Consider the following 17,902-nt stretch of genomic DNA (forward strand, 5'->3'; position numbering starts at 1 on the left):
AAATTTTACCCAAAAATGCATAAGGTTTCCAATTACTTGATAACCTAAGTCATACCAAGAAGCCAAACCAGAATTCTGTCACAGTATGAATAAAAGACCAACTTTATCTTAGTCTTTACCACACTTAAAATAAATCACTACACAGAAATGCACTGTCAGACCTTAAGATATATGCAGCTTTCAATCCCATGTTTTTCTCTTTATACTTTTTCAGTATTTTTATTTCTCCATATGCTATAATCAGTAAAACAAACAAAGCAGACAATTCAGGATTTCACTGATGAGATATATGTGTGTGTGTATATATATATATATATATATATATATATATGACAGAAGTTTACATACTACAGCCACTATAACCTTCTACTTTCATATACAACTGAGATAATCCATTCTCCATTTCTCTTAAATTCTCTGAATTTCCTTCAAGAAAAACACAAAGCACGAATACTGTGATGAAAGCTGCATATTACACTGGAAATGGGGGAAGAACTAACTGCAAATTTATATTGCTCCTCTTACGGATGAATCTTCCAGAAGTTGTTGACTGCATGATTATTTTTCCCTAATCAAACTTTTCTTAAACAGAGATGTGCCCCAAGCATAAGCAAACAACACTGCTTTTGTACTTGTGTTTCAAGTACATAAGAAAAAACCTCAAGTCTGAGGAGCAATGACCATTTCTACTGCTGTGTGCATTGCTTCCGTGCATGTAGTAGTAGCTACTTTCATTACGAACTTCTTTGTCTACAAAAGCTAGGACTTCAAAGCAAATAAAAAGATGCTTAGGGTGATAATCACCTGGCTACAATGTAAAAGATAAAAATTTGGAAATCTTTGTTTTCAACAACTTACTAAATGTTTTAGCACCACCTCCTGGTCATACAACTACACACATTTTACAAGTTTACAATAATTGTTTTTCTGGGATGCCTGCAGTGAAGAAATAATGTGGGTCTATCTATTGGCAAGTGTTATTTGCAGTAAATTGTATCAAGTCAAAGAATCTCTCAGGACTAAGAAAAAAATAAATCAATCAAGCACACTTGAAATTCAAGTCTTACAGTGAATGACATTTTAAAAATAGATCCTATTTTAAACACAGTGTACTTTGAGAGCATTATTACAATAACAGAAAAAAAAATTGAAAAATACATATGAATATGAAACAGAAATAGAATTAAAAGATGAAAATCCACCAAAAATGCAACTGAGGCAACACACATACCTTGAAATATTTTCTTCTGATACGTGTCATATTCATTAGCATGACTCCAGAATTAATTCCAGTTACTCCATAATAGGGATGTCTAGCAAATCGATTATACCACCCAATACGAGGCTCTTCATGCTCTGGTGCCATTGCAGCAATTTGTGTGGAGTTGAACTTTCCCAGAAAAGACCAAATATCATCAACAGGCCTCAAAAACAAGATGTCAGTATCAACATACAGTAGTGAATCCACATTTTTGAGGATTAACTGTGAGGGGAAAAATTTTGAAACAAAAGTTTAAGTTTTATTGAACTTCTCTTCAAAAAACACAAGAAAGAAACTAATTTTTGTCATATGTCATATAAATTCACTTTACACTGACAGCTTGCAGTCAATAAATTTATTATCATTCCTTTTTGTCACATTTTAAACAATTTTTGTAGAGGGAAATAAATTTGATATAGAACAGCATTGCAAAGGCACTCATTCTACATTTTATATGTCAGGGCTCCTTAGGAGTAGGGGGTGGCCAGGTGTAACATTACTCTAACAGGAGTTCCTCTCTCACCCCTGCTCCCTCACTTTCCCATGCAACTCATCAAACAAGTGTTAAGAGCAGTCTTTGGGAGATAGCTGCCATGGCTCTAATTCCCCAAGCCTGAAGTATGTTCTCTCAAGTGTCTTAGATGAGCATATGCACAAAACACTGCAACAAGAGCCCATTTGTTGTTTCCTTTTTTCTAGCACTTCTCAGACCCATGCATACAGGAAACTTTCCAACTCAGTGAGGAGGTGTGATAAATCCAGCTTACCTCCAAGATGATGACATGACCTATACCTCTTTCTGAGGATACTGTGCCATAATGCATCAAGTGAGAAAAGGACTTTTATGCTATAGGGTACTAGTGCCATAAAAGAATGATAAATTTGGAGGGCTTTTTCAGATGTCAAAAAAGTAACTTTAAGGAGCAGTAGTAGTTCTGCATTTAAAACCAAACAGAAATCAGATTAACAAGGACAGCTTGATGCTTCATAAACAGACTTCTGGATTGTCCTACTACAAAGTAACTTACTGGCAAAAATAGTCTTTGTGAAGCACATGGTTTAAATAATTTCTTCCATTCTGCTGCACTCTCAGACGGAAATGTTATTGGATATAATGTGTAATTAACTTTTCCTTCATAGGGGAATTCTTCGAGCTATGTGAAAATAAGAAATCATAAAAATTACTTCAATTCCATAACAAAAAAAAATCAATTTGCCATTCAATTTGATACTTGAACACAAGTGCAATGCCTCTTTTCCATAATAGAAATCCAAGAATTTGTCAGCTAATCAAAAGATTTGAACAAAAAGTGGCAACTGCAAGCCACTATGAAGAAAAAAGATATTTGTGTAATATCAGATCACATGCAAAAGGAAGAGGAAACAAAATAAATTAGTATTTATAAAAAGTATACAAATTAAAACTCTTCCCCTCTTAACTAGCTACCACAGAACAAATACCAATGAAATATTTCCAAATTTAATCTTATTCCTTTTTTGCCACAGCTACTGTTTGCATAACAGTGTATATAAATTAGCATGTGTAACACACTAATGTCACAGTTAATATGATATTTTAAGCACAAAAATAGTAAAACCCTCCACAGTTATAGCTTCATCAGGTTCTAAAACTGTTACTCCAGTCATAATGTAATTTTAATTAACTGAAATTTACTAAAATTAGACATAACTGTATCTACCATATTCAAAAACTGGTGTTTCACTTTCTCTAAACAATGTAAGCACAAATGTAAGCAATGCTGTAAGCACAAAGACAAAAAAAGGACAGATCTACAATTTTTTCTTGTAAAGCCAACTCTAAATAAGTTCACACAAGGTAAGTGGTTTGTGTTCAGAACATCAGGCTGTATTTAACAGATTCAAGATGACAAATCAGAAAGTTTTGGTCTGTCTCTAGGGGAAACTATGGTATCAGCAGCTGGCATTCTTGCACATGAAAAAATTTCAAAGATCCTCATCCAACACTATGAATGCCTCATTACCTTAGACTCCTGCATTTCTGCCACTCTGTCAAACAAGTAGAATTGCTTTACATTGTGCTATAAATTGTGCTACAATTTAATTTAATACATTGTTGAATACTTACTATGTCTTTGAAACTGTCATGTAATTGGTCCTCAGCAAAAATATGAAAATGGAGAGGTTTGATGCTGAAAATAATGGCTGATCTCAACATAGTAACAGTCTCCTCCAGTCTTTCACCACAGGCCACCACTGCTAGATGCATTTTCTCAGAAGGATGTGTTTTCATATAATCATATCTGATACAAAAATATTTTTTCATTTGACATTATTTCTAACACAGGCTTAAAGAAAAAAAATCTACTATTTACTGCAGCAAGCAATTAACAAAATACCCTTTTACCATACTTAAACCAGCAAAGTATAACTCAAGAGAACACACTCATATATATGTTTCCATTTAACCTGAACCATTCTCATAATCACTCCCACCATCCCAGCCTACAAAGGGGAAAAAAAAAAAAAGGTCTAGAAAATCTATAAACAAACATTTATTGTTTACAATCTTACTATTCATTACTAGCAAAGAAATTCATCAAAACAGCTATTTGAAAAGACTACATGAAGTAACACCAAAATGTCAAAGGCTGACATGACAGCACATTAAGTCTATATATGAGTTTTTTCCCCTTTCCCTGGACTAAATACAGACATAGGAAAAAATGACAAATACAGCAGAGTTGAACTCAACAACAGAAGTGAGATAACACCTACTTTCAAGAAGTTCTGTTAAGAAGATTTTTGACTGATCTAGGTATTTTCCATTTTCTGCTCCAGTAAGTCCTTTTTTGTCAAACACACCCTTCAGTGCTTCGCCCTTGCACTGACAAAACACAGAAAGCTTTCTCTTGTCCTTGCCTCTTGGAGGAGTACAACATAGGCTGGATGAGGGGGAAACAGCTCAGATGGCCTTGTGGGATGCCCTGGTGCTCCCAGTGGTTCTGGGAAATCCCTCAGGTACACTGACCAAACACCTTGAGGTCCAGGGCCTTGAGGCTAAATCATTGCAAGGAGTGGGGACTGAGAAATCCTTTATTCCTAAAGACACCTGTGCAACAGTTATTGCAACCTGTGCCTGGAATGTATTATAGCAGGCACATTTTAAAGTTATTTTGCTACTAATAAAATAGACTAAAATTGTCATCAGGTAAATACCTTGGTGGCAAACAATGTGGGTATACCAAAAATCTGGATTTCATAGATTTAGAAGGAAAAGCTTTCAAAGCTTTTAAACACACATCAACTCAAAGCCCATGTGCAAAACAATATTATGCACTTGAGCTGTTTGCACAGACTATGGGAGGAGAGGGCTAATTGAACCAAAAGCATCTGAAGGTTTAAATTACAAGTTTAATGCCAAATTACACACAAAAAAGCAATTCTGAAGTTAGAAAAGACTTTACCAAACTACTAGCAATAGAGAAATGCTTGACAAATCATCCATTCTTAGAAACTTGTTGAAGAGACTCTTCAAAACAGAAATTACTACATGTGGTTTTTATTGCATAATCTCTGCTCAATTTATGCAACCATGTAAATACATACAAGGTTTCCTTTAAATTTGCAACAGATAATATGCAAATATGCCTCTTTTCTTTAAGGCACAGAAGAGCTACAGTCATTATTTTTACTTCCACAAGGCAAAATATAAGCAAAGTTATCACTGTAAAACTACTGAATTTTAATGCCATGAATAATTGCTGCATCTAAAAAACATTCTGAGTTTTGAAAGAATTTAGTGCCCTGGAACTAAAAAAAAACTCTTTTTTTTTTCTAATCTTAAAACCAGGGATTTAAGATTAATAAAATTTTAATTAGATTATGCAGCCAGTCTTATGTCATGGTTTGAAGCATTATTAAAAATCACATGGATGAAAGACCTCATAGGTCAGATTTAGATCCAAAATAGGGTACCTAAATGAAGGTGCTAACCTCAACTGTGTCTGAAGTGTCATTAAAGCCAACAGAGATCTAGTGAGCATGTTATGGTGTCAAGAGAGTAATCCACCTTATTTCAAAGTAAGCACCTAAGGCCTAAATTTATTTTCAACATAGGTATAGTGCCATTTAGTAAGCTCTAAAATATCCCACTTGATCTTCAGATGCCAAAAAGACTGAGTATTTCAAAGATTATTTTGTGTCTACTAGTCCTAAAAAGATGTCTAGGATATCCGAGTGCTTAGTGATTAGCATCAACCACTTACATCTCAGCAACTAAATGGCTGATTACCTGGATCATCCTCTATGCCCTTTCAATTTTAGTGACTGTTTAAGACCTCCCTGACATAGACACCAATATGCAGACATCTATATTCAGATGATTTAATCTGCAGACTGGAACTTTTTATAAATCTTGAAGCAAAATATGAAAATTAGTTCAGATTAACACACACACTCACAAAAAAAGAATCTCAAAATATAATCAAGAATGCCCATTCAGACCTTTATACATAAAGCTAATTTAAACATGACACCATGTAGTAAGTTGTAATATAAAAAACACAATGCAACCTGAATATGAGGGTAGCTGAAATCCAGAAATAAGTACAATGCCACAGTGTGAACAAGCTGCAAGCAGCAGATTAGCCTCATCACTAATCCACTGAAAAGGGAATTACAATAATTAAGCCCTGAAGTCATGAGAGCATGCAGTGATATTGCAAGGTCATGTGACAAATAAGGGCAAAGCCTACACAAACTGCATAGCTGAAAACCAAGCTCCTGAACTACACGTAACACACAGCTTTCCATGAATAAAGTATGACAAAAATTATGATGAAGAAACTCTAAAATACACTCAGATTCAAAGACTGTAGTTTATTATTTCTACATCAAGTTACCTCTTTGAAAAAAAGAACATTTTTAAGCCACACAACAAAAAACTGACTGATTATGTTATAATGCTGTTACAGTCACTCTGCACATACAACCTCTTCTGTAACTTTCAGACTCATTGAGTTCAATATTTTTAAATCTATGCTTAAAAATTACTTCTTTAAAAGCAATGCTTAAAAATTACTTCTTTAAAAGCAAAAAAAAATATTTAGAAGGAACTAACAAAAACTAAATTTCAGCTTGTACCAAATGGGAAATAGCTGAACTCAGATTTGTAAATTCACAACATAAAGTTTTATCCCTGAAGCAGAACCCATTGGAAAGAACAGGCCAATATTCCCTCTGTGGACTATTCACTACAAAGGGAATGAGACATATTAGAACTCAGAAATGTATTAAGGCAGAAGTTAAGAGACTTTGGAACTGTGGTCCTTACTCCAGACTCCATGAAAAGACATCCTTTACTGATTTTAAGCTGCATTTGACTTCCCTGCATACAGACCACTGGGAAGCACAGCCTCCTTTTTAGCAAGCAGGCCTCAGTGCTACTCCTCTCCCTTTCACATACACCTCCGTCCTCTCCCAGAGAGAAGTCCTAGCCTCCTGTCCATCCAGAAACACTATTTACTGAGAACCCTCAGCTACTAGCATTTTTCATTGTTTTTTCCTCTTTCTGATGTGAGAGGCAGCATGAAGTGTAAATTGTTCAGCTTGAGCTCTGCAGTGTCACCTTCAATGTGAACCGTGTTTCATCCATAGAGCCAATTATGTTTTTCATTGTTTGACTTCCTTCTTCAATTTTATGTCTACATGGCTTTAGTTTTTCCACTGATTTTTTCCAAAATTTTCTGCCTTCAACTGCTCCCTTCTTTTCCCACCTGTTCCACTGCAGTTAGGCATGCAGCTACCTCCCCAGAAGCCAGGGAAAGGAAAACCATGCTCATTTAGGTAACTGGTCTGGTATCTGTTATGACCAAGTGACATGAGATCTTGTGGTAATAAATGTTTTTTAACAGTTCAATTGCTGAGTTTACAAAGAGCAAAATGAAATTTATTCTCCAAGGATAGTAACTTGTCTGAACCTAAACAGGCTTGGTATCAGGAATCACAGATCTGGTATGAACTTTTACTGAAAGTCAAATACAGGTCCTGAAAGGGTTAAGATGCTTTCAAAAGTGAGGAGATATTTTCAAAAAACTTGTTAAGAAGCAGAAAAACACAAACGTAGATTTTTTTATATGTACATTTCTAATTACTAATACCTTCATCTTTTGGTGTGGGAGAACCTAGTGGAAAGGATGGAAAAAAGCAACAATAGAGTGAAATACAATCTGCATTTTAGTATGGATGTTGGATAGCCTAACAAAGAAAACTTGGCAAACCTAATTTCTAAAAAAAAAAAATCTCCAATAATGTGGGAGCCCCAGCTCCTGCAGGGGAAGAAAACCCTCTGGTAATTAAAGAGAAGAGAGAAGAAGAGAAAGAAGGCACCTGTAACCCAGTAAAAGATACTGAGCAGGATGCCATGACAGGATTTGAATCTTTAGGAAGAAATAAGAGAATTTCAATTTTATGAGGATACAAATTACACATGAAGGGTAAGGACAGTAAAAATAAACAAAACACTTGTGATAAACCTCCACACATACTCCCATGAGTTTAGGAAACACATTTAAAACACTCCACTTTTGACAATGTGAGCAAAAACCATGGATTTTAAAACATGCTACTCAGTAGCAGCAAAAGGCCAGGTAAGCAAAAGACCAAGCCTTGCCCTGAACAATTTCTGTGCCAAGTGTTGACTTTCATTCTATACTGATTAATTTTGCTGTTAATAACCTCTGAGAGAAGAACATAAGATATCCTCAGTGAAACTGCTACAACAAGGTTTTCCAAAGCCTGTCTGTCAAGACACAGCCTTATATTTAAAGATGTTTACCATGACACATTGTATACCAAATTAGCATTTCTAGGTCAATTACAGTTACAAAGCTGTAATTTGATAGTAAGCTAAAGAGGATTGTTTTGACAGGTTATTTCTAGAACCTTCATGGCATCCCAGCTGCACTTCCTCGGGAGAGAAAAAAAAAAAAAAAAAAACCACCACAAATTGTATTGGCACTAAAATACCTACCAGCTCCATAAATGCTTAGTTCTGTCCTTTAGACTCGACACAAGGAACTGCAGTAGAGGTCACCTTTATTTGTAGAAGGTAAAGTTCTCCTATTCTCACATAACATATGGAAAGCACAGGTGCGAGGGTACCAAAACCTTAGTATCCTGTATACAGTTCCATCTAATTCAGTATAATAGAAGTGGTTTTCATCATTAGCGTAAAAAACATTAATTATATTCATTAAACTGTGCAGAGAAAGTATTTTCATATAATCAAACTGTATTACTTTAAAGCTGACACTACAATATACTTCAGAAATACGGTAGATATGTAAGTACAATACAGATGGCTTACTTATTGCATCCTCTTTCCTTTTAATACCCTGTTTGATGTAAATCAACCAACCACTAAGAAGCCTAACCTGGCAGCCTTTAGTCACCAGAAAAACAAAGCAAATAGACACAGTAAGAAGGCAGCAAAGCTACACTGATTAAAATCCAGATGTTAAATCACTCCCACACTTATAAGAAGTAAGATCAAGGTAACTACAGACATTATCTGGATTTGAAAGTGATGAAAATTCTAGTTTTTACTTAGCTTAATGTTCTACTACAGCACTGCATTTAAAACATGTCATAATCAAGAGATTATTCTGCAAAAGTACGCTAATGATACCACTAATAATGTCCAAATGTAATCTACTCAATGCCAAGTCAATTAGTAGATTAGGTTTGAAGTTACAACATATGAGTAATTTTAAATTGACTATAAAAATAGAAGCCCCATTCTCCAGTGAGCCTGATAATTTAGAGAAATTCCTTTTTTCAGGACTAGCAGAATTAATTTCAATATAACCATACCACATGAAGCTCAATATACCCAAAAACTTAGTGAACTTTCTACTTTAGCAGACAATACAAATTAAAACCCACTTAGCTGCAACATCCAACAACTGAAATCAGCCTGGTCAGATAGCCATAGTAATGACCCGTAAGAACTACTTCTTAGTCAGTCCCAGTAGGAAATAAGCAGCCATACCAGCTAGACAGCACTGAGCACCTTGAAATGTGTACTAGAAAAGCATCATCTACACCAAAATCTGAGCCTCATGTTATCTTTCTCAGCATTTTTAAAGTTTTGATAAAATCTATACCACTGCATGTAAAAGCAATAGCATGCTTCCTCTGTCAACATGAAAGCTAACAAATACTCTGTGCCAGAATGGTGGGAAAAAATTGGTGCAGAATAGCTACAAAATCCTTCCCACATACAGCAAAAGCAATTGATCTTACACTGATTAACCTGAAGATCCTTATTATTCATTATTAGAACCAACACCTGTTCAGAGTTCTTCAATTTCAAATGATCTTCAAATATTGCATGACTCATACTGAGGTCTATATACACATATCTCTCTCTCAAAAATTTTCCAGATTCTTCTGTATGTTACCAACATTTCTATCACACATACTTGAACCTTAAAAATCTATACAACATTAGTTTTCACTTAATACACTTAGAGCTACTTAGAGGAAGTAACGTAGAAAGCTGCATTTCAAAAGTATCAATGCCAAGTTCTCTCAAGGGTAAACAAATCCCTGTGATTTTGATATTCAGGAAAAAAAGCTAAGTGAAATTACAGGTTAGAAACAGAGACATAACAAGCTTTTTTTCAAAAAAAATACTTAAAAATCCAAAAGCTCACAACGTCTTAAAATCTTAGTGGAAAATGGAAAGGAGACGTTCTAACTCTGAGACAAATTAGAGCACCTCACTGGGGAATTCAACAAGCACTGCAGTCAACACAACATATGGGGATTAATTTAATAGTAGGATATTGATAAAACAACCCATCTTAATGTGAAATGTTTAATCTGAACACCACACACCCTTCAGCCATTTAAGCAGCTTTTTTTCCTTTCAATTTCAAAATGTATAAACATGAAATTCTACAAACATTAGGCATTCACCATGAACCATGTTTCATCATGAAAGTGGGCTCATCCAGAAAAGTCATAATCAATGCAAACTTCAATAGAAATGTCTACACAGCCACATACCGAATTCTTAATAGATTAATACAAGTTACATCTTAAGGTATGTGCAAATAAATTGCATGGGATTTGTCCATTTCTGCTTCCAAGGTTCCACTTGCCTCAAGCCTGACAGAATATTCAGAAAGGAGGTTTTCTGCTATTGTTGTGCATTACTTTGTATTCATGGACTTCTTCATGCTTTGTGGGGTCAGAAGACAGCAAGACCCTCTCCTGTCTCAGCACTACAAGTGTCAGACTGCCCAGATGCCCAAACCACAATCACATCCTGTACCTCCACCTAGCATAAGCTAAACCCCTACACCCTCAATCACAACAGCATTTGATTTATCCCACTGTGTTAGACTTCATAAAGCTAAACTCCCAAAACATAAACAATAAGGAAAAAAAAACCCATTCTTTCTGTCTATTCAGATAGCTAAATCAGCCTAACAAAGTCAGGTGAATCCCTATGGATTGACACAATATGGATTGCTACTAATGGCAACGAGAAAAACTCAGCAGCGCCTAATTGCAGATGAAGTTCACTAAGAGAATAAAAATAACTCAATCTAAGTAACTTCTTTAAGGAATTTCTTGACAATTGATGAGCTTAAAAAGACTGAAAACACACAAGCAGAGAGGAATAAGGGATCTAAAGTCTTTCCTAAAATAATTTTCAAATACTTTGTAAGTCTTGTGAAGCTAAACTTTTTTTCCCCTTTGCTTTCCCAGAAATATTCAAGTTTCATACTAACAGGAAAAGATAACCATATCAAAAGATGATCAGCAAAATTTTAAATGTAAGAAAAATTGACTTAAAACTTTGGTCATATACTGAAGAGAAATATGCAGGTTAGAGAACTACCTGACAAGTAACTTACTTCTTTTCAAGCTACCTGTGTAATGTGATAGCCTAGAACATCTGAGCCACCACCTCAAAACATTTAAACTTATTGTTAAAGATAGAGCATTAAAGAGACAGTCTATTCTTTAACATACTAAATGTTAAAGAACATTCAAAACAGTCTCTTCAGTGCTTTTGGATGAAGTACCCTCCTTAAATCTTATAAACATGTAACTTAAATTTTAAAAATCCACATGTACTTACTAAGCATATCATTTTACCACAAGTTGTATCATGGGTATTAGTGTGAAGCAAATATTGTTTGAGGAAAATTATTAATCATTAACTTTTCAGACTATACTCAGACAGGCTTTTAACAGATGTTAGCAAGTTTCCATCTAATGAAGCAATATAGTTGAAAAAAATCTACTCTTGGCAGTAACACTTGAGTCTACAAATCCAGAACACAATGTAACAAGAAAAAACCCAAGTAAAGGCAACGACAATATAAGCAGGTGAAATGCATGTTAAGTAATCAAGATATTTTGTTTTGCCACCTTGCTAAAGAGCCAAAAAACATCAGCTACATCTGTCTGCAATCAAACAATAAAGTACTATTTAACAACATCCTACCTAAAAGCAGCTTCCCAAAAGCAGTTCATTCCACAAACATCAGAGGGCAGCATCCAATAGGAATTCCAGAAAGATACAGACAAATTCTTACACCTAACAGAATAAGACAAAAATAACCTATATAAATGTTACTGATTTTATGGCAAACTTAAATGGATAGTCTCCTAGCTCAAGCAGTTAATTACTTGGCAGAAAACTGGCTATGTAATGCAACTGGAATACAAAGGAGAAGGTATTAAAAGCCAAACAGAAATTTTTAGCGATAGAATGATCCCATCCTTTATCCTTTCCTCTTCATTTATTTTCAGAATGAGAAAAACAGAGAGGCTGAGGAGGATTTTTGAGGATCCTTCTATGTTTTAGGCTTAAATTAAGCCCATAGGTAACAAGTGGATGGTGACACATATTGCTAGAAAGAACTGCACCTTTTCAATACCTTTGTCTACTCAAAGCAGAAGAGCAACTCTAACTTTTAATTTCTGAGGTTACATTGTTCATTTAACACCATCCCTATTCACCCATTACTCTAGTCAGTGCAAATCGGATTTTTAATAAAAAACAGCACTTAGCAGCACCAAGGAATTCCACTGTTTCATAACAAATGGTTAATGCAATACATAAATAATCACAACATTTCACAAGTTTTCATTCTTCATACTAATAGCAAGACTAATAATTCATTGACTTGTGCTACATTAACAGCTAAAAAAGGCAGGGTCTGCTAGTTCACCATTACATTTTATGCAGCAGCAATATAGAAAATATTTTTTAAATAGAAACAAAAGTATATATTTCAAAAGTTCTGGTGAGAAAATCAACATCAAGAATCACAATCTGAAATGAGTAAGCAGAATATTGTAAAGCAAGAAATACTCTCTTGAGTGACCTTCTCTGCTCCCTGCCCTGGTGATACAAAGACAGTAGAGCTTATTCTCCTTTGAAAGTTAGTATCTGTACCTGAAAGACATATGCAAGAATAAAGCCTACACAAAACCTGCTGATGAAGAGCTATTTAAGGACTATAGCTCAGAACTCTACTGGAAGCTTTGCAAGTTTGAAATTAATCCGTACCATCTTGGTAGTGTAATCTGAAACATGTGAAAGCCAATGTTTTGCAAATACCAAACAATAATAACTTAATGTAGCATCAAAAAATGACAAGATTAGTAATTTCTTCTTTTTGTAACACTTTAGAAAAACGACCTGATAAACACAGTGTTTCACAAAGCCTCATTTAAGTGCTGTGGGGGATGGTGCAGCTCTTTGGTAGATCACAGGAAATCCTTGTATTCTGTAGATAAATGTGTTGGCAAGAATTTTCAAGTAATTTTATTTCATGACTCAAGAATGTTCTCCACAAATAAAAACCCAGGTACAAAAAATGAAAATATAGACTTCAACTCTATTTCAGGGATATCTGCACTACTCCTCAACAAAGTTTAAAACCATGAGTTGTCTCTGCCAGATTCTTTCTTACATTACTCTTTGTGGCTTTTGAAGTTTTGTAAAATCTCCAAGGCACATAAGGTCTTGCATTTATCTGAAGAACAATCTTTACGATCTCTACTACTAGCTTTTTGAAATAACTGTTGCTCACTACTTTTAAGATAAATTAATAGACAATCTTTCCAAAAGAGTTTTGTTTGGAAGACTATTATGCTATTATTACAGAGGATTCTGCTTTCAGTCGTCAGTAAGTTTTCTTAGCTGTCTTGAGTATTACCCTACCCAAACAACCAAGGCAAGAGGCAAATCTGAAGTGATGGCTGTGTCACTTCTCTGACACATTAGGCCTTTCAAACATTCCATTTAGCAAAGTATTATCAGCCTTGGGTTTGATTCATATATTTAATATGCATCATATATTTGATGCACATTTAAAACAACACTGTTACTAGAATATGTATGTAGGCAATTTACCTAATGTTAGCTTAAGACATTCTCCTGTCAACAGCAGTCTCCATCAGCTGACCACATGCTACCATATTCCCCAAAGTTTTTTCATATAAAGAATTAAGAGACTGGAATAATTGGACATTTTCTTCTTGTCATTCACAATAAGATCATTGAAAATTCCACTCAATAAGGTATTTTTTTACTTGAAATGAAATTTGATGAAAGATTGGACTACAAACAATTGCTTTATGTGAGAACCCCAGGCTTGGTCTGGGGTCTCGTGTGGTGGTAAAGTCTCTCCTCCAACCCGTGCTTCCAAAAAAAAAAATCCGCAGCCTCTTGTTGTTCGGTCTCAAGGCAGTTTATTGTTGGTTATCCAAAAGATTGTCTTCGCAGGCTGCGGCTGTTTGATCAGCAGCCCAGGCAGAGACACACACACACCCTGACATCCTCTCTGTCTGCTGTCTTCTTCTTCTCTCCCCCTGCCCAGGGCTGCTGCTATCTTTTATATGATATATTACGTATTATATGTTTATAGTTTTTCCCCAATACCTACTACCTACATTACAGAGTGCTTTTCTACTCTAAACCAATCCACAAGTGCCAGCATCACCAAGAACATGGAGGCAAGGAAGAAGGAGGAAGAACAGGATCAGCCCACTTTCCTCCATCTTAGAACCTCTGACCCCCATGTACAAAGTAAAAACCCCCCTGTACAGGTGCTAAAACCCCCCTGTACAATACTAAAAAAATTTCCCCTCTGTTTTGTAACTACTTTTACTATACTATCTAACCCTTTGTGACTGCTTGCTCCACCTCTAAAGTTGGTAACTCATTCCATGGCTCAAACTCAAAATCACAGCTGTTTCCAGCTGCCTGCCAGGATCTAAAATGCTTCTGACCAAGGCCTGGAACCTCTAAAAATACCTAAGAGACATTTTGAGTTCCAACAGCTTTATACAGCTAGGGATATGCATTGTACCTGTTCACAAACAGGTACAGTCATTGTTACCTCAGAGAGGTTACTAGTCCAACAGGAATAGTCACCTTCAGTACTATGTAGGGATATTTTGCTCACATCTGTTGTTATGTGATTAAACAACAAGGCACACAGAGTATGCTAACACAGCCTCTAATTAGCAAGGGCAGAGAGAGCTCATGAACCAGGCAGATCATCCATCCACCAGCCTAGGTAACAGGAGATACTCTCCAGGCCAGTTTAGCAACTGCTAATGGGGTTACTGCCTGAAAGGGTGTAGGACTCACTGTGGGATCAAAGGTGGACTAGGGAGGAAGGAGAATGCAAAAAACAGAGAGATGGTAAGAGGTTCCAGTCACATTTGATGACTTCTGTTCTCCTGGGTGTGTCAGAGTGCCTGCAAGTGAGAGGATAGCCACAGATGCCAGGTGCCCACGAGCCTGTGGTGCCAGGGATTGGCGAGACGTGTGTGCACACCATGTGTGGGTGGGTGCATGCTGGTGCATGTAACCACCAGCAACCAAACCATCCTGCAAGCAGAGCAGGAGGCTGGGGAGCCAGGTGTCAGACAGGCCATAAGGCTGGGCCAGACTCTGCAGAGAACAGCGAGTCTGAGCTACTGAAAGAACCTCTCTTCACATAGCCACAAGGTCAGGGTCTGAGGGATAGCAACTGGAAGCACCACAAAGTCTGAGCTGGCCACCTGGGGTTTGAGGAGCAGCTAATGTTTAAAGCTATAGGTCAGGACCAGCTATCCATAAGACTCCCTCTCATGAGGCAATCCTGGGGCCTGCTGCCACAAGGCTAAGGCCAGTAACTGGAAAGATCCAGCACATTCACCTGTACATGTGTCTGCACATCCAAGAGGGTGTGAATACTAGAAACTGAATTGGGTCTGCAAGCCTCAAGGATTCACACACTCAGGTCAGCAACAGTGGAGGCCAGAGGATCAGAAGCCAGCTCCTGGATGGACCAAGTGTCTAAGGCCAGTTACAGGAGGAATCCACCTCACATACACTAATGTATTTATTTTTCATTAAAACCTTTCACCCTGATCAGTCAGAGAAGGGAACAGGATCAGGACACTTGTTTGTGGTTGTGCAAGCACTGTTACCTGTGAGCTGATCTCTGTGGCCAGTCATGTGTATGCACTAGGAGCTTATGATCCCATTGGAATAAATGTTCCGCTTTGCTACTGCCTGGACACCCAGGAACATGGAAATGCAGCAGCTTTGCCATCATTACACTACTGGGCTGGACAATTCCTAACATGTACCACTGTCAAAAATACAAAAAAGAAGAAATAGGAAGTTTCAAGAATCACTGGTGTCATAAACAATCATTCTCAGTGATCTGTTTGCCAATTCAAAGCATCTCTTCCTTAAGCATCCAGCCATTTCTTAAGTCTATCAGTTAATCTAGCTTCAACAACCCTTGGTAGCAGAAATTTTAGTACTGCAGACATAGATAAAGTGTCTATACTATGACCTGAAAACTTTTCAGAATGAAAGGACAATTTCAAATTAGTGTGCAAAATACATAGCAGTGCATAAGTTGCAGTCATGAAGACTGAGGCCCTGTGCTCAGGCAAGTCAAGTTTTAACCATAAGAAATCCCTCAACAATCAGTGGTAACCTTTCGTTAATGAAGTTCATGTTTATCAGAAATACTTTTCAATCCATGTGGCATATTTGTAGTACTGTAACTCCACAGCAAACTTAGCAGAATGTCCAAATGGTGAGGGGTGCAGCCCTGATGACTACATTCCTGTCATAATTCCTTTCATTAACAACCTAAGTTTTATCAAGTGCATGAACCAACCAATAGACAGACTTATGTCTCTCATACAGCACAGTCCACAAGTGCAGCAGAACAGGAAGGATGCATTTCGTTCCTGCTCCGAATCACACAGAAGTAAGAAACTGGGATGATAACTGCTTAATTCAACTCCAAAATGCATTAAGAATTTCTAATTCTCCTCAACAGCTTTTCTGAACATTTGCAGCAATACCACAGATTTGTTATGATGTATTTTGTCATAGCAGCAATGGCTTTATTAGATAGGAGACAGTCAATGCAATGCTACATGTCTGTCACCTCAACTTTTTAACTGGAAAAATCTTGATAACATTTCATTGCTTCACAACATTCCTATTCAAAATAATATTTGCTGGTCAAATGCTTGTAAAATCCAGCAGAGTTTTTAAATGAAGTTTCAACTTGAAATAATTGAATATTTCATCCTTTTAAGTTTACCTCATATTTTGAAGTTCTTTGGCAGGTTCTGGACCAATTTCTTAAAATAAGAATAGCTGAGAAGCAAACTGGTGAAACTGCTGGTTAAGGTCTGATACCAATGAAAACAGCTGTGTACAGGCCAAGGAAAGAACCAGCTACCTGTTATAACCATGCCCCTCTGCTAAGCTTGTGGATATACTTTCTACCCTTTTCCATGGACCATAGTCCACTTAGCTCTCCCTCTGCCAGAACAGTTAGAGAGCAAGAGACTGGTACAATCAAACATCAGTGCCACACATAGCAGAATGGTATGGCTGGCAGCACAAAAACCCTACACTACAGTGTAAGGGAAACATGTTCCGTTTTAATAGGGTTAAATTCACTGACCTCCCTAAACTGAAAGAACTGGACAACAGACTGATTCCTTCTGTGTATATCAAAATTCTATTAGAATAGCACTTCTTTGGACCTGAATAGAAAGATGAACGTTATCTGCCTAACTGAAATGGCAATACTGACAAAATACTACCTTCAAAAGAGTCAACAGGTCCTCCCAGTTTTGTATCATCTGCAAACTTGCTTAGTACCCCTTCCAGTCCTGTGTCAAGGCATTTATGAAGATGTTTAGCTATTAAATTCTTCAGCTGTTTATATCAAGTGTTCTTCAGCTGTTTATATCAAGTCTCAAGATACAAACCTTCAGTCTCCAGTCCTCTTGTTCCTCAGGCATGGAGTAGCAAACAACTCCTTACCAAAGAGATTACCCAATAAATTCCTGTGAATTACTACGTTTACTGGAGGATCCTGCCTCAACCTGTAATTCTATTTTCAATATGGTACTTCCTTTTAAGTTATTTTCTTCTTAAACATGTCCCCACCATTGCTAAATTCTTCCAGGTGTAGTATTCCAAAGCCTTATTTGATGCTTGAAGTTTTCATGTTTGCATGTTTCCAAAAACTAACAGAAAAGTCAATGTCTCCCTCCCCTATCCCAGAGCATGATCAAGCTCTTTCTGCCCAC

At 36.6% G+C, this 17,902-nt stretch overlaps 1 protein-coding gene across 2 annotated transcripts in view; it reads right to left on the reverse strand.

The window, feature by feature from the left end:
- The window catches only part of GXYLT1 (glucoside xylosyltransferase 1), a 39,148-nt gene that overhangs the window by 18,560 nt on the left and 2,686 nt on the right, over positions 1–17,902 (reverse strand). Inside the window, exons 2-5 of one of the 2 annotated variants that reach the window (XM_021545295.3) lie at positions 11,769–11,861; positions 3,369–3,543; positions 2,290–2,415; positions 1,232–1,483 (exon numbers count right to left, since the gene is read on the reverse strand). In XM_021545295.3, the coding sequence (XP_021400970.1) occupies positions 1,232–1,483; positions 2,290–2,415; positions 3,369–3,543; positions 11,769–11,861 (646 nt within the window). The remainder of the gene's footprint in view (positions 1–1,231; positions 1,484–2,289; positions 2,416–3,368; positions 3,544–11,768; positions 11,862–17,902) is intronic. The other variant, XM_085569441.1, reaches the window with a different exon arrangement.

This window comes from Lonchura striata, chromosome 1A, assembly GCF_050655825.1.
Source record: "Lonchura striata isolate lonStrDom1 chromosome 1A, ASM5065582v1, whole genome shotgun sequence".
Taxonomy (NCBI): Eukaryota; Metazoa; Chordata; class Aves; order Passeriformes; family Estrildidae; genus Lonchura; species Lonchura striata.